The sequence below is a fragment of the Acromyrmex echinatior genome, chromosome 19 (assembly GCF_024713525.1).
Source record: "Acromyrmex echinatior isolate Ae372 chromosome 19, ASM2471352v2, whole genome shotgun sequence".
NCBI classification, from domain to species: domain Eukaryota; kingdom Metazoa; phylum Arthropoda; class Insecta; order Hymenoptera; family Formicidae; genus Acromyrmex; species Acromyrmex echinatior.
In genome coordinates this window covers 5,327,998-5,350,264 of record NC_141870.1, presented here as the reverse complement: position 1 = coordinate 5,350,264, position 22,267 = coordinate 5,327,998, and the positions used below count along the sequence as shown (strand labels likewise).

General features: G+C 40.1%; 1 protein-coding gene across 3 annotated transcripts in view; it reads right to left on the bottom strand.

The window, feature by feature from the left end:
- The window catches only part of LOC105149042 (protein O-mannosyl-transferase TMTC1), a 222,199-nt gene that overhangs the window by 148,293 nt on the left and 51,639 nt on the right, over nucleotides 1–22,267 (bottom strand). For all 3 annotated transcript variants that reach the window (XR_015548279.1, XM_087416076.1, XM_011061177.2), the window contains exon 2: nucleotides 6,833–9,592. Coding sequence is in view for 2 of the 3 variants with exons in the window: in XM_087416076.1 (XP_087272202.1) it covers nucleotides 6,833–7,245 (413 nt within the window). In the remaining variant the exon portion in view is untranslated. The remainder of the gene's footprint in view (nucleotides 1–6,832; nucleotides 9,593–22,267) is intronic.

The following is a 22,267-nucleotide window of genomic DNA, read 5'->3' as shown; positions in this document are numbered from 1 at the left end:
ACGAGTCACGAAATGCTCTAGATGAATCACTGCGCAGCACGAAGTGCAGTGATATAGGGGTAGCCAACGTGCCACGAGAACCCAATGACGCGTCCATGCGGAAGCGAATTATCTTTTCTACCACCTGTACCTTGCACCTGATTAATCCGCCGTTTCTCGATCACGAGGCCACACTTTATCAAATGACGAAAATTTAATGGCGCGCGTCCATTTGATTGTACGATTAATCGAAGGGAAATATTATAATCTTCACTACGTCGGAAATGAGCTTCACGGCCAAATGAGCGCGTTATACAGAACGTCAAGACGTCGGAATAGATAATATATCCTTATATTAAAAGCCTTTTCACGGAAACGATGAAAAATGGAAATGATTTTTAACGAGCTCTTTCGACTTGCAAAACTTTTTACAATGTAAATATTTCATATTGTATTCAACAAAAATATCATATATCGCTCATTTGCTATAATGATAATACAATTTAAAAAAAAACGCAGTTTTCTGAAAAATGAGTTGGAGTGTTTTAAATCATTAAAATTTGTAATGCAATGTTGAAATAACAAATAACTAAAAAATGACAAATTTTGAAATTATGTCGTAACAAATAAGCGATATGAATCTGAATTGCTTGATAACGTGATTTACAGTATAAGAATGTATTATTACGTTGGTGGAGTTGAAAACGCAATGGTAGATCTCTCCTTTCTTCGTTCCGGATTTACGAAATCTCATCTTTTTCTTATATGTAATGTAGCCTGTAACAATTCAAAAGTTCGCCGATCCAATAAAACAAAAGTGGTATATCTTGGAGAAGACAAATGCGTGCTGGGTTTCCCGCCATGATCGGATTGAAAGAACATTCATAGATATATAAATAGCATATTCTTGTCGCGTTTGAAACTAGAATGTCCCTTCCTCACATCGACGATGCAAGTACAGCCTGGATGTACTTGGTCTGAAGAGTTCGCTCATGAAACTGTCCTGCCTGAACAACTCAAATAAAACGAGAAGAACTTCTACTCGTCATAAACGAAGAACACCAGAGGGAAACGCGATTCGTGATACTTCAATGTGGAAATGCCCACTTTTGAAGTGCACTCAGATAAGATATTTCTCCCTTGAACTTGTGCTGAAATACAAAGCGTATATCAAGCCGCAAGTTACCGTACACACATTGATATTTATAATACACGATTCATTTCCGTCGTTCAGATATTAAATATAGAATGGGATAAAAACGTTAATAATATAATTAAATTAGATGGTAATATTACGATAATATGTTAAGAAATCAAATTTTTCTTGGCGAAAAAATTGGATTGTTTATGTGTAAAGAAGTATTAATATTCCATATTGTCAATCTTTCATATTAAAACTTTTATTTATTTTTATTACAAATATAATAAATTTTTAAATAAGCAATCGTAAGTGGCGTATTAGTATTAGTTACAATAATAATGTGTGAATAACATAATTAATAAAGAAACTCATGGAAGAGTTTCTTTGATTTTGAGCTTTAAATATATTGTTTTTTATAAATAAAAATAAGGAATATATATTTTTTTACAAAAGCTCAATCGCATTTTTAGAGAGTGCAACACTTTGAATTTAAAAGTCCTTTAATAATTATAATTTATTATAAAATAATTTTTTAAATTTCTATTTCCTATAAATAAATTTTATATTACGTACATATTTTTAATTATTATTACAAAATATTTTTCAAACAATTCAACTTTTATTCAAAATATTCTTTCTATCTTTTACATGCAGTTTCACGATTTGCTTAAAAAAATAATAACAAAACGCGAATATTCTTCAAAAAGTGTTATAAAAAAATACGTTTCTTATTTTTAGAAAATAACGTTCAAAACTTATCAAAATCGAAAAACAACATGGGATCCTTTAAGCAAAAAGCCTCATTTGATCTGTGCTACATCTTTATACTTAACGATATGTACTTATTTCAATGTGAATTTATAATACATATCCATTTGTAAATCGTACTCATTTTTACAAAACTGGATATACATTATAAATTCACACCGTAATATTCTTTAGTGCTATCTAGTTTAGATTGAATAAAGCATTTTCCATAAATTTTTATAGACAATGCACTTTTTTATACAAATTTATATTTTCAGTATTTAAATAAAATGCAATTCAATAATTCATTTCAAAACACATTTCATTTAAAAACATGCTTATGCTTTTAGCATAAAGATAACGACATGTATTATTCAAATGGTCACATTATTTCAATGACTTTACAATTTTAAAGCACGTTTTTGTCTCGATAGAAAATATGTATCTCTATACATATCGAAAAGCATGCCGCCACTTTGTTGAATTGTTATTGATAAAGCAAATATTGATAATGATAACATGAAATTCCAATATCTATCTCGATAATGAGTTAATCGCAAGACTAAATGAAATATCATAGTCGACAGATCGTGGCGTAATCAAATACGAGGCGTACGTGCTGCGCAACGCAAAGTTATATCACACGTCTAAATTAGAGCTAGCAGCGCAATCATTCATGCGTGTCAGTAGTGCCGCGGAACGAAATTCCACCACGTTGCGTCCTGGTCAAGTAATTTAATAATAATTATTCCCTCACAGGAGACGGCCGCAAAACGTGGCCCATTGCCACTGTCGACCGACTCATAAATCACCAGCTAACGCCTAACGCCTAACTTAGTCGCTGATCGTGATTTAATGCCAGTAAAATGCTAACAAGCGTATGAATGAGTCAATAGGAGATATCATTTATGAGGAAGTCTTAAAGTGATGCTGGAGTGACGGCTGAACTTGATCGATGTGGATAGTACAGACTTTTTTTAACTCCAAATTTAAAATGTCGATAATAGTGATATCTTTAATTTATTTCTCACATTATCGTTCTATTATATCTTACTCAAACGCATACATCTGTCCTTATTTAACATATTGCAACGCTATCTCTTGCAAGATCCACCTACTGGTGTTCTTGTAATTGTACTTCTGCAAGAGCACTTACTGCTAGACGCAATTACTGCTTTGTTTACCATTCTGAGTCTTCGCTAAACATACATATACACGTAATTTGCAGATCAATGTAAAGCTTTTTTTAAGCTTTTAATATTCAGTGAATTCAGTATTCAGTGTTCGCTCAGATAATCCAACGGATGATGCAGTGTCATTTTTCCGAGCTATAAAACTTTTGTATTGAGAAACATCTACGTCAGATAATAGTTCTACGAGTTGAAAAATAAATAAGTTTACAACTTTTTTTAGTATAAAATCCACTGCACCACCTCTCAATTTTGCGTCTACTTCAATCCTGTAAAAGGATTTTTTATTCCATTCAGTTAATTATTTGGAGATTTTTATAGGACTGTAATATTTCGATAATTTGGTCGCTCCAGCATCTCCTTGAACGGGCCATTAGTCAACGTTATTCGCAAGATAGCCTCTCTTTCTCTCTTTCGATTGATGCCATTTTAGGTAATATCTAGGAATAAATAAAAGGATACAAAAAAATCTGATAAAAAAAGATACTTTTAACAGAGGTAGCAGAATTTGTGAATCGTGTTCCAACGCAGACAAACCAAACGAAGATGATTAAATTCAGATGACGGTTTGTTGCCGTCGGCTATCACGAAAAAATCAGTGGATATTCATCGTCACGGTTTTTGGCCACGAGTTCACCGCAATGCTCGCAGTATTCCTGGCCATGAGTGACGAGACAAAGAAGAATCTCCAGGGGAAACAGTATAAGTTCCAACTTGTGGTGAACGCGATTATATCGATCGTTATTGTACTTGTATAGGTACAAAGGCTTCAGAGAGTGAGCGGGAGCGTGTGAGTGAATGTGTAATGTGTGCATTATCAAGGTACACCGGATGCGTTGATAAATCCGGTGAAGAAGAACGTAATAGGGAAGCGCGAATATTCTACCGAGGACATGGAGATTTCTCTTAATTGAACTGCACGTAAATAACATAATATCGCGTGAACGAGTGTGCCGCGTTAATTGGATAGGTAAATTTAATGTTTGCAGAGCTTCAATAATCGCTCTCGCGCGTACCGAGCGGACTTTAACTCGGTAAAAAGCGCGCTGTAATTTTACATCAGAGACCATCCTGATTTTCTTGGTTTTGATCGAAGGCGAATATTTACTCCTAGATTATTCATATAGCCCACGCTAATCGCTATTTCATAAATACATCAGGATCCGCATTAGAGCAACCAATTTTGATACGTAATCTCGATAAACGAGCGCGTATTATTAGACACCTGTATGCTCTCTCAGTTGGGGTAATAAGGCGTCACTTGATTTTATCCAGCCTTTCTCCTTTATCGTTCTATCTGGAGCATATTCCGCAGTCTATTTGCGGACGTAATAATCTAACGTGGTCGTCAACCGTGAAGCTCGCTCTCTCGCAAACGTGGAAACGCTCGGCGAGTATTCGTCTCTCTGCGTTATTCATTCGACGCCAGAGCAAAGACTCTCGCTCGACCGCGCCCGTAAATTATTTCCGTCCAAAACGAAGTAGTTGAAATACATACAACTTGCATGAAATCCCATTTTTCCTATCAAATACGAGATTCGCGCGATCCCGCGGACTATAACACAAATAACTGCTTTCCCAAATATCCCTTCGCGATAAGATACGCTGCCGTGCGGCTGATATCATCTCAATTAGCACCCGTCGTGTCAAAAACGTCGGCGAAGCGATCAAACACGCGAATTAAACTCAAGGGGAAACGATCGTTGATGAGATTTACGAAACGATACGCTACACACGTCGAGTATAAGATTGCCCACGTCTATCAGTCTGTAGGGCGTAGCTGACCCCTGTATACATACACTATATACGATGATACAGACGAGATAAAACGTACAAAAGTATACATATGCTAGTATGGCAGAATACGATGACTGCTTGGAGGAAGTACCCAGGGAATCTCTCGGAAACTTTGGAGAAGTCCATGCGGAAGGCGTTGGGTCAACTGCCACGAATGCACTCTGGACTTTTGAGGTCGCCCCGGCGCATTTTCATTCGAGAACTCGAATTCTCAAAGCAGCAGCTACCGTAAGCGCTGTCAAAGTTTCGTGGCAATAAAGAGAACAGGCGATGAAAAGACACGTCACGCGAGAAGGATGGAAAATAGAGCATATATGTGCTCGGAAAAGACGCGCGGAATTGTCCAAAGCTTTTCACCTGTGTGCCGACGACGGATGCAAAGCACGATTGCCAGCACAGAAAGAATTATCGGTGTTATCGACGATCAGAGAAAATCCAGCGTACTCAAATCCAATTTCTTTCTTTTTTTTCTTTTTATTTGCGTCTACTCTGCAGACGCAATAAAAATGCTGGAATAGATTATTAGACAAGATAGAGATTGGTAATTTTCTCATACACGTGTACGGCCCTCGCGTCAAACAAATGACGAAAAGTAACCATACATCAACCATCCAATATTGTAGACAACTCTCGCCTTAAACGGCTGACACATAAATCTTCGCTTATCCTTTCAACCACATGTCAGCGTAAGCGGTGCATTTTTCGCACGCGCATAAACCACTCTCCTCCTCGGTGGAATCGAGTGGCGGCAACAATGAGAGATACCAGGATATCGTACCTCCCTCCTCTCTCTCCGCCGCACGATATAAAAGCAACCCCCGCGCGTCATCGCAGTGGCGATCCAGATCGTTAAAATCTCGTCTTCTCGACGAGACGAATGCGGTTTCGCGGCGCGCCGGCGTCTCCGCGCCCGGGGATTATGGATGCGTTCCACTTCCGATAACGCGCGAAACGTGAAGGCGTTTATGCCTTCGCCCTTACGCCCGACTGCTCCCTTTTCCCGACCGATCCGCCCCCGCGCGCCACGTTTCGCGCCCGTACATCTCGTCGAAGTTGGCAACAGCATCTGGAGCGTTAAGGGTGGATGAGCGATGTGCCGGTGTCTTGCGACGTGATGGATCGTCCAATACCAGCCAATATGCAGTATTGCGCGTGGAGTGGCAAACTGGTATCCATGCATCAAATCGGCGGGCAGAGAGCGGCCGGAAAGAAGGAATGGTCAGGAGGATGAAGAGAGAGGGTGGAAGTTTGGTGTGCCCTACACGACACGTTACCGCACACACTACCTATGTATGCTCGCTTCCGTCGTGGTCAGAGAACGGTTCTTGCCGATCCATCCTTAGTGGTACGACCATAAGGTGCATCTCCGATTGCATGGAATATATCTATGTACAGCTATGTATCTACACATGTACGTGTACTTGAAAGTACATGCATATGTACATACATACATGCACATATATATATATACACACATATACAATATATATGTACGTATACGCGAGATCCGAAATGTCCCGGTAAGAACGGCTAGGATGGCGGTACTGCGAGCTACGTGGTTGTGCCATGTGTTTGGAACGTCAGGCAACCAGACACGTTTCTCGAGACAATTTCTTGCCGTCTTATTTCATCCGGACGGATACGACCGTGCACCGAATCGTATTCACTTTTCTGTTTAACGGATTGTCCTAAAGGACCAGTTTGATAAACGAGCCGCAAGGAAGAAAGAGAAGATGGATCAAATCAAAATATAACAGTGCGTAAATAGCAGTCTAACTAGATATTGAAAATACACGTTCAAATGACAATTAATAAAAAATTTCGAATAAATTCAACAACAATTCGATTTCTCATTCGTGATACTTTCAGTCATTGACTTGAAGCTTTCTACTTAAAACTAACCAGGTCAAATTCTCTGTTTAATTCTCAGACAAATTTAATAAAGAGGAAGATAAACGTAAGAGAAATATTGACTCACCGAAACGTCAAAGTGGTGAAAGGTCGATAGCTCTTGTGACTATTGATGCTCTCCATCGGCGTACCCCAGAAATCATCGTTGAGGACACTGCTCCACGATGCTTCGCCGATCACGTCCCTATTTCTCACCACCGCCGGTATATCATCGTGCACGAAGTCGCAGTCGAGAGCATTGAGATAACAGCCAACCGCGACAAGCGCAACCGCCGCATAGATGCACCATCCCGGTGGCTCGTTCGCTTCAGTCTCGTTGCATCCGCTACGGCCACCTTTCTTGACCGACGATGTCTGGCAGAAGCAAGTGGAACCGTTGTTCCGTCGTCTCATGTCGCTTGGCGTTGTTCGGTACCACGCACGAGATAAGTTCTCACGTTCGTTCGTACGTCCGCGAGCCCGAAGCGCGAACACTATCATGAAGTCGCGAGCCGTTTTTTCGGACACCGTTATCTCCTGCGCGATTGACCGCACTGCCCAGTATAACTGCACTGATCGCGATCGGAATCAGCTGACTCTCGCATTTCTAAAGCGAACGCTCAGGTGAGAGTTCACGTTCGGAAAGCGTACTTGCTTCCTTTCAGCGTTTAAGGATCGCTACTAAGCATCGTTTCAATTGCAAACCTCGACATTTCACCCTTGGTGCTTGTTTCATCAATAGCTTTACAAGCGGAGAAATCATAAAGGCCGATTGCTTGTATATACCGTTTGGCTTTTCGGTTCCCGGTCGAGTCAAAGGGACATGATTCTTGCGTAACGTTGGTGGCAAAGCGACGCGAAATGTCGCGGTGCTAGCCGGTACCTCGCGTTGATCTCTCCCATTTAGGCCGATGACGTTACCTCTACGAGCATTCGTTTGTCCCACGGTGAGCTTGACAAATGACTGCAGGAGTTCATTATTTATCGGCTCGACTCGAGCGTGACTCTAGATGAAGGGTGGTAGCAGGTTCCGCGCGTAAACCGCTCACGACTCGGATAATAGCCCTCGCGTGGACTTTCCTCGGGAATTGCCCCCGTGGGGGATCCAAGTAGATCCTTTTTACGTAACCGCGTAACAACGTAACAGCTCGTTACCGCGCCAGCGGCGGGTATTGGATCGATCCGCTTTCCAGCCGCAAATCACTGATCATTACGGATTCTCCCGGCAGAGTAAAACGATATGTCTATAGCACACTTACCGCTCTCGGACGTAAGTGACAAGTTAACACTACGGTTATATAAATTGCGACTTCGTTTCGGAGCAGGTCACGCATTTGTTGTTCATTATCTACCTACTCTATAAACGGATTTTCAATTACGTTGACACGGAACATAGCGTTGGCCATTTCTTCCGGCGCTCGATATTTCGTGAGCCTTAACAGTTGGCATAAATGTTTGCGTAACGTCACGGCAAACACAATTAATATAATTGCTTTGATGAAAGATAATAATTTATTTTGATTGTCCCACGTCAATATGGTTCTCATGCGTTTCAAGAGCGAGAACTCGTACGGTCAGTGATAAGTCTCCATTTTTTTTTTGCTGCATCCGGAAAATTTTGTAGAATTATGGAGAACAGGGTGCAACGAGAAGACGGCTGTGTGACCCAGATACTCGTAGCCAGAGCTCCTCCGTCGCCACAATTTTACTGTGCATATAGATCTATACAAACGGCTCGTATCTCGCCGAGGGCACGGCTTGAAATTCTCCGCGACAGCACCTTCACCTCCCGTCGACCTCCTGCTTTCCTCGCTACCACTCTCTTATCTCCTTCCCTTGGCGCCACTGCCACTTGGTCGCTTCTTCTTGTTCCCTGTCCTCCTTCGGCTTCACTTCCTGCGTCGTCGAATTCAATCGTTGAACAAGTGTCACGACGATTTTTTTCTCCGATTCCATCGGGCATGCGAGAACTAGGGACGAACTTCTGACGCCTCGACGATCTCACTAGAACGGTTCCCACTGCTTGCCTTCACTCGAGACAAAAGTCGGGCATACTCGACGTTTGAGCAGTAGCTAGTAAATGTTCTTCAATGTTCGCCTTGTCCGTTCACGTCTAATCGATCGAGTGACTTCGGACAAAGAAACGAAAAATTTCGCAAGGTAAAAAATTATGGACGATTTTTAATTACGGGTATTTTTAACAGCTCCGATCCTTCATTTGAATCTACCGAAATATTGTACTTGAAAAATTCAATACTTCATTCAGTACCGGTTATTTTTTTTTTCGATTGCTTTTTTCAATACTTTGCTGACTTTTAAAAACGCGCGGTAGCATACAATTCGCATTAAAGATGCTCGAACGCGATGGCAAGGGTAAAAATATAATTTCCTCCACTGATCGGTGATATCATAGGAGGTGGTAGCTACCGCGTTTCTTTGCTTATTCGGGCAAGATAAACGTACATACTTCTCGAAAGCCTATAATCTGATATCGGACACCTTGCCAATTGGCACGAGGTGTAAATCGGTATGCACCGCACATCGGAATGGTCACAGATCACGGTAACGACATCGGCGTCGACGTCGGCGTCGGCGTCGAACGAGTTGCCGCGACGACGAAAAGCGCGAGACTAAGGGATGACGGCATCCGCCCGGTTATATACCCGACGCACTCTGACCCGCAAACCGCGCCCGCGCACGAGCCACCCCCGGGGGTTTCCCTCCTGCCTGCAACCTCGCGCGCCTTTCCTTTCTTCTTCTTTCCCATTTGCCAGCACCTGCTCAACCTTGGATTCCACTGACGTCATGTTGTTTACCCATAGTTTACCTGCCAAAACAGGTAAGCGCCCTGAAAGACATATGTTAAACTCAAATAAGTTTCAATTATTAAAGTTGGGCACAAGCGTGACAATGTAATGATATTTTAACGCTAGATAACTCTTATAAACGGCATTAAAATATATGAATATTTTACTTAATAATTATCATTTATATATAATAAAATGTAACAATAATTGCTAATTTTATTAGAGAAATATCATATTATTCGACGATTCTAATTGTTCCATTTTACATTTGTACTTCTAGTACTTATAGCTCATTTTAATTAAATTGAAATCGTTAACGAGATTTCTACGTTACTCGTAATGCAGTTAAGAGCGTTTGTATCGAATCTTACGAACCGGATAACAAAGACAGGACTGAGCAATTATTTATTGCCTGTATTTCCCTCTCAGGGATATCTCGCATCTAACAATACAACGGATCACGGCTCGCGAATCAGTGAACGTAATGACGATATGAGCTCGTTACTGACGATGATGATACGGTAACGAGCTCGGAGAAGTGATGCTGTATTGTATGATTGAATTTGGCTATTGCCATCACAACTACGAATATGTATCAAATTGAAATTAAATCGTATCAAGACATTATCATGTAATTTTAATTATTGTTTGAAATCATTATCACAAGTAAAACAAAATGTAAACACAAATTATTAAACATTTTGTATATAATAATTTATGCATACGCTTAAAAATTATCATTACTGTTATTATTATTGTTGTGTTGTTATTGTTGTTGTTGTTGTTGTTATTGTTATTATTATTATTATTATTATTATTATCATCATTATTATTATTATTATTATTATTATTATTAGCGTACAGCGAGAATACTTACATATAAACTTGTAAGTGAATAAGTATAGTTTTCATTTATAGAGAAGTTTATATTAAAAAAGTATGAAATTAGTTTTCATATTTTTGAAATGATAACAATACGCGCAGGAAAAGATAAAAATTTTATAAGATTAATACGGAGACACATTAAACCTTACTTTATTAGTTTCCATTTCTATTTTGTCCATTTCTATTTTGTCTTAGTAAGATTCTGACGGAGTTAAATTATCTTGAGACTATCAACTATAATAGGTATATCAACATAAAATGGCAAAGATAGATCTGAATTTTTCATGTCACTAATAAGCAAGTTTCACAGAAAGTTATAATTGAGCGAGATACCGGCATTCTTCTACCAAGGAACTTAATATTAGCGACATAGCTGTCGCTCAAGTAATTCGCATAATGTACCCGGGATTCGCAATTAATGATCATTTAGTTCGATGGCGCCGAGTAGCCGTCAGTGCCACGATTCGCAGGCGAGCGCGGAACTTTGGCCCGCCAGCGCGTTAAACTTCCGTATGAATCTACTTTCAAACTACACAAGAATTTTTAATTACGGCCCTATAGAACGAAAAATGCCACTTACGTGTCACGTTAATAGTTCTTCGCATTCGAAGCGTTGGAGGAATGTGGAGGACCAGTCCCATGCGACTTTTAACGAATTTTTATTGCCGCAAAAGAGGACAATGACGATTCACGATAATTACTTTATTCGCACTTACAATCTTTATTCTCCTCGGCTTCGAATGTTTGTGATAATCTTGTTCCCCACAAATGCTACACTGTTAATTTGAGTTATTTTTCATCATTTTTAAAGGTCACCACTATTCAATATGTTTCCTATTCAATATGTCGTCAATTTAATTAAAATAATGGAGTTAACAATTAGAAAATATAACTTTATCTCAAATTTAGTGTCACATTTACTATAAATACAAACATTAATATGAATATTGTTTACTTTGAAATTAATCACAGAAATAAATGGATTTATATTTTGATATGTATGGAAGTTAAAAATAACAAAATATTACTTTTAATTCAACAGATTGAATTACTATTATTTAACTCAAAAAACTGGGTTGCCACTAGGGATGCGCAACTTCCAGATTGATTCGCTAAAAATCGATTTTTACAAAAAGACCGTTTCAAAATAGTCCTCTTTGTAAAAAAAAAATGAAGCAATTCTTGTACAAAGAGATCGATTTAAATACTTTTTTTTTTTTAGTTAAAAAGATCACAAAATAAATCAATTTAAAATCGTTATTGTCGTTTGAGAAAATCGATCTTTTTATCGAGACACACTTATTTACCACTGTTCTCTTGATATCTAACAACGTATATTCGCTACTCATTTACAGTTACAGTTTTAAGCTACTCATTTCTCCCTAGAATATAACATTCTCATTAGTTGATCTTTACAGATTACTTAATACTTATCATGCAAGCTCGAAGGATGTGTAAAGAATCGATCTGACAGCTCCAGCAGCGGCGTGATTTCGCTGCAGCGAGCCTAAGCTATTTCTTTGTGGACTTCCCGTTGAAGTATAAATTGGTTTTATGCTCTGTCAAGGAAGTTTATAACTGGAAACTTATAGTCGCGGAACAAACGTCTGTAGACGGCACTGAAATATAGTGTTCGTAGACGCTCGTTGCGCCTGAATATTCAGCGACTTCGCCCTCGCTCGCTGTCTATGTCTCACACGCGCTGCCTACTTCGTTACACCCGGTTAACGCTTGCCATCGTCTGACCGTATTTAATAATGCACCTAACCGACGACGTCGCGACGCCACCGACGCCCCAGGAGAGCAAGGTCTGCCAACGACCCTGAAAAGGTGTCGGTGTCCTGTAAGTAAGGCAGCCGCAATACGTGCGCGATTCTCTCTTCGTGGACTAACTTGCCGAGGGCAAGGAGGGAAAAAGCACACGAACCGACTTCACCTGAAATAAAGATAAAGACGGTTCCTCTCGGTCCGCATTCGCTTTGCTCTCCTATCTCGTGCGTTTTCATTTATTAAAACGCAATGGCGTATCGAGCAATTGTCTGCCTTCCCTCTTTTTCTTTCCGCCGCGCCGGTGATATAAAAATCAACCAATAGCGAGCGACGATCGAACGCTTCGTATTCTCGCACGTGCAATATAGTCTCAACGAAAATAGTTGATACACAATCTGATTGTTTCTGCCGGTTTCTTATTTACAATTTTGCTTCTAGAGTCTTGTTAATTCATTATAGACGTGTATATACGTCTCGCTATTTGCCTATTTTATTGTCGAATCGTGAAATCGCTTTAGTTATCTTCATCTTGTGAAATATTTCGAGTCTGCTGGCGCGAGATAACATCTTGAGCTCGAAAGCGCAATGTTGTTGCGAGAAATCACATGTTGGTCGCGCGGATACCTCGCGCTATACATTCGCCGTATCGATCGGCGGGAAATCTTAAACGTGGACCGACGCGAGAAATAATGCCTATAATTCATACGTAAATGCGAGACACGCGAACACGAGACACGAAGGAGCGTGCGAATGGTAATTCGCGTTGAACTCGCATACGGGCGATTCCATTGCGATTGCAAATAGTGTCGTCCGCAACCGCGGCGTTGATACATTAACGAAAATTGACGGCTGGTCACTTGCAACAGAAGCAACGTCCCAACAGGATCGCGGGAGGTACGAAACCTGTTAACGCCGCTAATGAACTCGGACGGCGCAGCTTCATCAAAACAATTCTCGCCACGCGGACGGACACCCACGAGATTTCGCGCGACAGAGAGACAGAGAGACAGTTTCGGCCACCACAATAGGAACTCCGCGGACAATCAAAGGTGGTGGACATTCGGTCGGTCGGTCGGTCGGTCGGTCGGTCGGTCGGTCGGGTCGGAGGATGGCGTGCACGAAACGCCGCCGGGGAGGAATGTATTTAATTAATGCACTCGAGCAACGGTTAGTAGAATACACGGAGAACCATACAGAGAACTGTGTATCTCGAGAGTAGGGTGCAGTAGTATCGTGCAAGCTTAGGTGCGAGCACGTGCGCATATATGCGACAAACTGTCAAATTCGCCACAAAACTCGACGTGTTTCGTATATCGGTGACCGGTGTTCGGTCGCTATTCCGTGAGGAAGAGCCGCATTTACAATTTCTGGTTCGAACAATTCGCGTTCCCAGAACGTATTGACGAGAATTCTTGGCGAAACGAGCGGTCGAAATCCGAATGAATTTTACCCATGCCCGCATGCCTCGGGAAAACACATCTCTTTACGGTCTCTCGCGCTCTTTCTCTTCCTCGTCTTTACATAGGCGGAACCGCGAGCTTACGAGAGAAGGGCGTAGACGTTCCCGAGGCTACAAATGTCGGAGGAATCTCGTCGACCGAGCAAGGTAGAACGTAATCGGGATCTTGCCTCGCCACCCGACACCCTTCATGCTACACGGGAAACTTGGAATGATTTCGAGCGTAGAGTTTCGGGCTTTGCCTTACCCCTCGAGTCTTGCCCCTTGGATGCTGCCCGAGTGACAAGAGAGAGAGAGAGAGAGAGGGAGAAAGCTCTTACACAATACATGGAAATATTACCTAACATTTCAAGTTATCGCGCTACGAGCTTACTAATTGCATGCTTTCGCAGAATACCGCGGAAACTTCTGGCTCTATCACGTATTTTGGCTCGTAATGAAAATTTTTCTCCAAATTGCTTCATTCGCAATAAAAATAGATACAATATGTGTGCAAAAATCGTAAATTAGCATATTCATTTTTTCTAATGAATTTAATAATATACCCTAGATTTGTTTAATTTTTTTCTAGTATACATGTGCGAAATGAGAGTATTATAGATTTAATAATCAAAATGTTGTTCGTAGCCTCAAATCGGTAATTCACTAAGGAACAATCTGCGCTGCGACGCGACTTACAGACGAAAGGCGGATAAGAGGATTTGGGAAGATGGCCAAGGAAGATGTAACGAGAAGAGATATCTCCGCATCAGCTGAAATTCTTGCAGAACGTGTTCGTGTCCGACTCGGTGAAGAAACACACGCGAACGACCGAGTACGATTTTAATTACGAGCTTATTTCGCGCACGCGCGCGTGCAAGGCTTGATTCCGAGGGGAGTCACACTGAAAAGGAGTTACGCAGGATTAGCTCCGAATTCGAAAAAGCGCGTTCTACTTTTCGTGTCGGAATAATGCCATCTCGCTATAAGTATCTCGCGAGATCACATTTTCGTTCCGAAGCGAGAGCAGATCTGCGTGGAATTTTTTGTGGAATCTGATCCGTCTACCCGAACACGACGCGACGGTAACGGCCCGGCACACGGTCGATCAATATAATCGCATCGGTAAACGGATCGGACGTGAAGGACCGATCGCGTTCGGACGGCTTCCGATCTCTCAGCGGAGCTTACGAGATGGCTTACGCGCGTGCAAACGGCGCTTCCGATGCAAGTGATTTCAGCTTCTCGAGAGCTGACCAAACAAGGATACGCCGAATTCGGTGTAATAAATTCACGATTTCCTTGCGATTGGCTTTTGCTTCGAGAGTTGTAGGCGACACCGCAATCTCCAATCAGTGGCTTAGTGACGCGAGAAGATTTGGCGAAGAGCCGTCACGGGATATACGATACGTTCGGAGTAAGAGGTAGAGTGGATTATGCGAGAGCGACTTCCTCTTTGTGGACGAGGACAAGAGTTAGACTGGACCAACCGGATTAAAGTTAGCCTCACAGCAAACTTGTCGAATTATCTTCGACTAAGTTTGTTCTGAAATTTCGGATGCGCGAGGGCCGGGGTATATAATGGCCGTTACGAGCTGCGCTGATAATAACTCGGACGGAATGCGGAGTGTGGAATTCGGACGCAGTCGTAAATCAATTACGGGAGTCAGGAAAGCTCGTACGTTAATGAGTCCGTAACGAATTGGACGTCAGCGAGCATGGCGGCCGACGGCCAAAGCGGATTCGATTATCAATTTATCGAGAATTAATGAAATCTGTTCGCGAGTATATTTTAATGATCCGCAAAGGGAGGATCATCATGTCGGAACGAGAGTAAGTGCTACTTGTGCATAAAGGCGAGCATTACTACCTAACAATAGAAACCGTCAGTTTTCAATCCTGGGATTTTACGACGATCGGCATCAACATTTCATAAAGGATCGAGCAGAATGGAGCTGGGCACGGCTTGCAAAAACGGTTTACGAGATGCGTTTCGTCCGCCATATTTTCGTCCGATCGAAACATTTTGCTCGTTTTACATTATTTACACGGGAGAGCGGGCAGATACAAATGGGCTGCACAAAAATACGGGATCGACATGTAATATTTTAAAGCGTCGCTTAAAGTAACGCGACGATAAATCAAACGACAAAATGAGAACGGTTGATGTACATAGAACAATGTTCAATTCGATGCACATGCGATTCCTGCCTATCTCCTCGCGCCAGATCGTTTTCATCGATTACGTACAATCGCGATTTATGTAACCCGTTCGTCTTTACATATTTTTGAGAGAACGCAATTTCCTCAAATTAGAAATGCTATCGATAAATTTGACATTACAAGTGAACTAGGTCATTGAGAGTGCTATACCTTCAATGCTCATTACGAGATCCAATCTTCTACGCTAAAAGTTAAAACAAGCGGAAACAAGTTTTTTAAAAATTATGTTCGTTTATATGCGTATATTAATTTAGAGTAGTCCCCCCAGTAGTCTCACTGTTATAATAGAGAGCGTGATTTTTATTTAGCAATTTTGTATCATTATTTTGTGTTATATATTTTATTTAAGTATTATGAAGAAACATACACACACGATTGAGCTATATACTCTATATATAATTTCAATATGAATTTAATATTGTTTTGCCATATAGAGTTTTACAATCGGCTTAGTACTGGCCCAATATTGACTAAGTACTGAATGATAATTTGAGCAATCGACTCAGTACTGGCAGATGGTATTGGTCCAATTATTTTATCAAGTCATTTAAATGTGACTGGCTCAGTACTGGCTGAGAGAATCTGATTGACAGAACCTTTGCCGTCAATTGATATAGTCGTTGGCTAAGCGTTGGTTTCGTTGTAACTACTGGCGACCTGTTGACGATCCTATAGTATTCTTTCTTTTCTTTTAAATTAATAATTAGGTTACGTGTGTTTATAAAGTTAATAAAGTTTAGATTATAAATATATTATTGTTATTATACAATCTCTTCTTTACATTAATTAAGAATGGTTTGTTTCTTCGTACATAAAATTTACATACAAACATAGCAATACTCTTTAATTAATAGCAATAGCAATCTGAGGCAAAATATTTGAAATTTTATCTCTACAAATACAATATGCTGTCTTCAATACAAATAATACAACTTGAACTTTTTTGCATTGTGCTTTGAATATAATAAATAGCGAGAAATTCACATAAATATATGAATTTCATATAACTCATAGAAATCTATAAAATATGTACCAAAATTAGGCAACTTAAGTCACACGAATATATTAGTGGCCGGCCGAATAAATGTACGGCTTTTGCAGCCGTTTGGAAGTAATGGGAGCTGGGACACTGCGATAACCGATGGAAATTTTTCTTCTCTCGATAACGCCGTCCGGTTATCGCCTTTAACGATTGGTCGGCGACATATCAACGATAGTCGCGCAGAAAACCGTCGATGCACCGCACTCTTAAGTCGAAACTTTTCCAATTTTCCACGACTTCGTATTTATAACTTCAGTACTCGCACCCCTTTTATTCTTTCTTACTGGATTCCCTCTAAAAGCAACTTCTTGGAGTCTGAAGCCAATAATTTATCCTCAGTGGGGGCGTAGCCGAGCAACGAAATATTAAATGGAGACTTTTATGAGATGTGTAACTGTCAAAAACAAAAAAAAAATATTGCTCCCAAATTCAGCAAAAAAATTACGACACGAAAGTTTGCCGCGATGATGATCAAAGTATCTTGTAAATCTATCTTTGGTTATAGATCTTTTTCTTTAGTGTGTGGTGTGTTTTTTTTTCTTTATTCTCCCGTTAATAAGACTCTCGATGTCAGGTGATGTGCGATTCGTCGACGTAGCCATCAAATTTCATTAAGGACATATCTTAGAAGTGGTCAATCGATGGTCTTTGTTTCCCCAACTTTTGATGCCCGTTTCCCAAGCGAGACGAAACTCGAGGGAATATGAACGAAACATTTCTACGACGGATTTCGGGTAAAATGTCCAATTCACTTCATCATTACTGCCATAACGTGGCTGTCGACCTTCTAAAGCCTCGGAGAATACTTCCATAACTCAGTAATCCACGACTTCTTGCCTGTCTTAAAACGTCAACGAAATTAACAGAAAGGGAAAACGACCGAAATGTTCGATCCACAAAAAACCTATCTCATAAAAAACTTAATGGATTAGAACTAGGACTGTAATATTGCAAAGAGGAAAAATATTCGAGGGATGATGACGATGGAATTAAATATTCAAGAAATACCTTTATTATCATTTCGTATTCATGACGTTCGCAACGTTTTAATGAATATGAGCAAACTTAGAAGTTATTCGTTTAATGTGATGAAAAATAAAACTATAAGATAGTCTTTATATACTTTACACATTAAATCTTACGAATTATAAGACTTTGATATAAAAATTCGCAACAACTCTACCATTTAAAAATTCATCGTTTTATGACATCAGCAATGTGATTTTATCTCTTGGGTAAATAGTAAGTTATAAAAAAAAAAGAGCAAAAATGATCATTCGAGAGTAGAAATTGACGAGGCGAATTTCTCGAGCGACTTAAATAGCAAAGTCGTCATAAAACGATGTCGTCAAGGCCGAAAAATTTCCAACGACGCGAAGAAATAACGACGACGATGGTATAAAGTAAAAGTAACGGCAGATCAAAGAAATACGACTGCCCGGCCAATGCAACGCGAAGAAACGTAGGCGGAAGGTAGCTGTGACAGCGTAGCGTAACAATAACACCGACTGTCAAGATTCTTGTAATCCGTCCTTCAGGATTCCCGTAATCCAGCAGTGCTCCGGCAGGAATCCATCTTACGAGCCGAATCTCAAACCATGGGAATTTAAGACGACGACGTGAGTAGGCGGGAGAGGTAAAGTTGAACCGGAATTTAAGGCGTAAAACTTTCGCAATTACCGAATGTTCGGTATCCTTGAAAAGTTGGATAAGTGCCGCGAATGGTGAACGCGCGCGTACCTTCCCCATCCACGCTTCCTTGTCCGCACGGCCAGGCCGTCCGTAGGGCGTAGGCGCGCAAACCACCCCCGCGAGGGATTGCAGAGGCATGCTGAACCTACGAGGAAAGTGCCGGAATGTGCAATAAAGCAGTGCGAGACCCGGCGTACGAGCAGCTAGTAAAGTAGAAAGCTTTTTCCGTAAAGCACGCAGTTACGTGCCAAACGTCGAAAATTTCGCTGCAGCAATATCGCTACTCGATCCCTGCGCTCGTCTTGCCTCCCCATCTTCCGCGATCTTTCTTTAAGTCTCCCTTTTCCGCCATCCCTTTGAGCATATGCGCCCTTTTCCGCATTTCAAGAGTGCACGGCGTGGCGCACTGACAAGGAATTGTCGGAGGGTCGTCCTTAAGACGAATCCACGGAGAAGTTCGCGAGGTATTTTCGCACCCTGCGATGAACGGGAATAAGCTTTTACGGCGCTGCAGATTTTATCGTCCGACAAAATTGTCCCGGGAGATCTTCCGTGAATACTCGACGTGGTGTGCGGAATAGACTTCCCGAAGTGCCGCTTGTAACGCGAGAAACATCGCCGCTTACGTTTCTTATAATGATCGCCGTGAAATTTTGATTATTGACTTATTTTTTAATTATCCTGTCTACGCTGACAATAAGAAAAAAATAGCCTAAATTTAAATAAATATTTGAATACTCCCAACTAAACATTTACTTATAATAAATAAATATTTAAGTACTTGATAAAAAGAAGTAATTGTTAAATCAAATTATAATGTTTTTGTACCAAATAAATATATTTTTATATTTAATAAATATTTATTTAGAATATTTTTCTCAGTGTAGCTGACATTTACTCTTTCTCTCTCTCCCTCTTCTTGGAATAAAATCTCACTTCGGAAAGACTTAAAAGAGTTAAAATACTGCCACAATTGAAAAAAAGTGAAAAATTTGCACTCTTGAATAAGAGTGGTAAAAATTAAAATAATGAGAATAGAGCTACGAGCCCTGGAAGCTTTTGAGGCTATATTATTAAAAAACATACAGAAAGTTTATTAAAACATGTGTCTTGATCTCAATCGGTTTCTTTTTGGAATAAAATTCATTCCAAAGGAAAGAAATCTTACGCCTTTTTGGAGTGAATCTTATTCCTCAAAAATCTGCCAATTCTTATTCAAGAGTGCAAACTTTTTACTCTTTTCCAATAGTGGTAGTATTTTAACTCTTTTGGAGTGAAATTTCATTTCGAGAAATTTAGAAAGTAGGGAAGATTGGGAATAGTTGATACAGTTTTATTTTAGGAATTTTTTTGCACGTAACTAATAAATAAAACATAAACCGTAAAGTCATTTTGCAATAGCCACATGCTTATGGTACACAAAAATTATTTTTATAATTTAATAATATGATTAACTCTTTCTAGTATTAATAAAATATATAAGATCGTGCACCTTGTAACAATTAACCCTATATGCGGGGTTGGATGTTACAATTACTGAGTCACTTATTACATATCCAGATTTCAAAATATTACATTTAGTTAAATGAAATTTAAAAAATACACACACATATATATATATATATATATATATATATACATAGGTATGTAACATTATATATATAAATTATCCCCGATCTCCGCTAAATATTAGGAAGCTGGATAATTAAAATAATATGTTGATGATCAAAATTTCACGAAATTTTATCGGAAAAAACGTATGGCGATTAATTCTCTAAATTTTTGGCGTGAAATCTCATGCCAAAAGAGTTGAAAAATTTGCACTTTTGAATAAAGAGTGGCAGATTTTCACTTCTTTTTTAGAGTGAGATTTCACGCTAAAAATTTGGAGAGTACAATTTACTAGCATACATACAGCACAGAAACTTATAAGAATATTGCTGAAATATTACTGCATATCGCTGAAACGTTGCAATTTTACTGGAATGATGTGTGTTGAATAGGAATTGTTTTACAGATTTAACTTTCATATTAGAACCGGAAATAAAAGAAATCTTTTTCCAAGCTTTTTACACTCAAATAATATAATTTTTATACCTTGGCTGCTTTTTATGTCGGCGAATCATTACATTTAATATGCGTATAAAAATGTAATGATCCGACATAAAAAAAAACCTAGCAAAACGAAGTAGCGACGTATGTTGCTACTGAAACATTACAATCTCGTTACATAGAGCGCAGCAAACACCAGCCATTGTCATGTAAAAGCTTTAATATCCTCCTTTTCAAAAGTTAAATCGTATTTTGCCGTTAGAGTTCGAGAACTCCACGCTGACATGCTAATTCCACTTTCTAATGACACGAAACATTTACGTAAATTCTGCGAAATACATTATACGCTGGCGATAACCGATAGCGATCATTACAGTTGTAATAATTTCGCATATGTCGGATGATGGTGTGCTAACGACAACGTTATTAACAATGCTGACCGAATAGTTACGCCGAATAAATAGTAAGTAAAAGGAAAACATTACGCACGAAACGATTTTCCATGGAGCAGTTTCGTGCGACTAACGATCCACCGCGGATCCACCCGGGTGCTTGTTTTATCAGCAAGCGAATTCGCGTTTTATCACGTTCGCAGTTATAGCGCGAATAATACGCTTTGAATAATGTATTTTGATTTAATACAACGCGCACCGCGGCAAGCGCTGTTATTTACCCTCAAAATTTGTCTCATTGATTCGCCGCGCCGGGGTAAACTACGAGGGAAAACGGCCTGCGTGTCTGCCGACTGTCGACAATTAGCGCCACGTGAAATTGACACCGGATGGGCGCAACCGCGAAAACCAATGATAATTTCGCTAACGTCGTTACCGAACACATGTTTTACGCACGCACCCCCCCCGACGACGTTTATGCGCGCCACAAGATCTCGGTCACAACGGAATGCAACGAAACGCGCTGGGAAATTCCATAGCTCCCTTCTATATCCACCCAGCAATGCGTTTTATGTCATGGGATTCAGGAATGACTGTTAGCTGCTCTCTCGTTTTTTTCTGTCTCTCTTTCTCTCGCGCTTGCGCATGAATAAATCAAAGGTAAATAAAATAACTACCGGCAAAACCGAGGTATCCGCCGGGCACTCATTACATTTTCTTACGAGCATTTTTTATTGAATTTTTAATGATGTGTTGCGACAAGTATTGCTACGCGGATGATGTTAATGTAGAATAAGTTACTCGCGACTCTTGCGAAACTAATTTTTCTTCTCGGCGAAGTGGCAGAACTTTCGCTGATAAAACGCAAAGCTGTATGACACGCATGCATAAAGTATGCGTAATTTATGTCACGCATCATCACGTACTTGCCAGAAAGTATCATCCCTACGATACGGTCTTCATCGAAAGTGCCGCAGTCTGTTCATTCAAAAGGAAGAAAACATTCCGCCGCCAAGGGGCTTCGATAAAGCGATCGAGTCTTATGCATCATGCGTGAAAGTATACGGTTTACCATAGTCGACCCGATATAAAATAACGAAGAGGGCAACGATAACGGGTATCAACGTTTCCTTGCACCGCGTCTAAACTCCCTGACGATCTCTTGCGCTTATCTGATGCCCCAGTTCACTAAGTTATTTCCGTGCGGTGGTAGATGTATCAC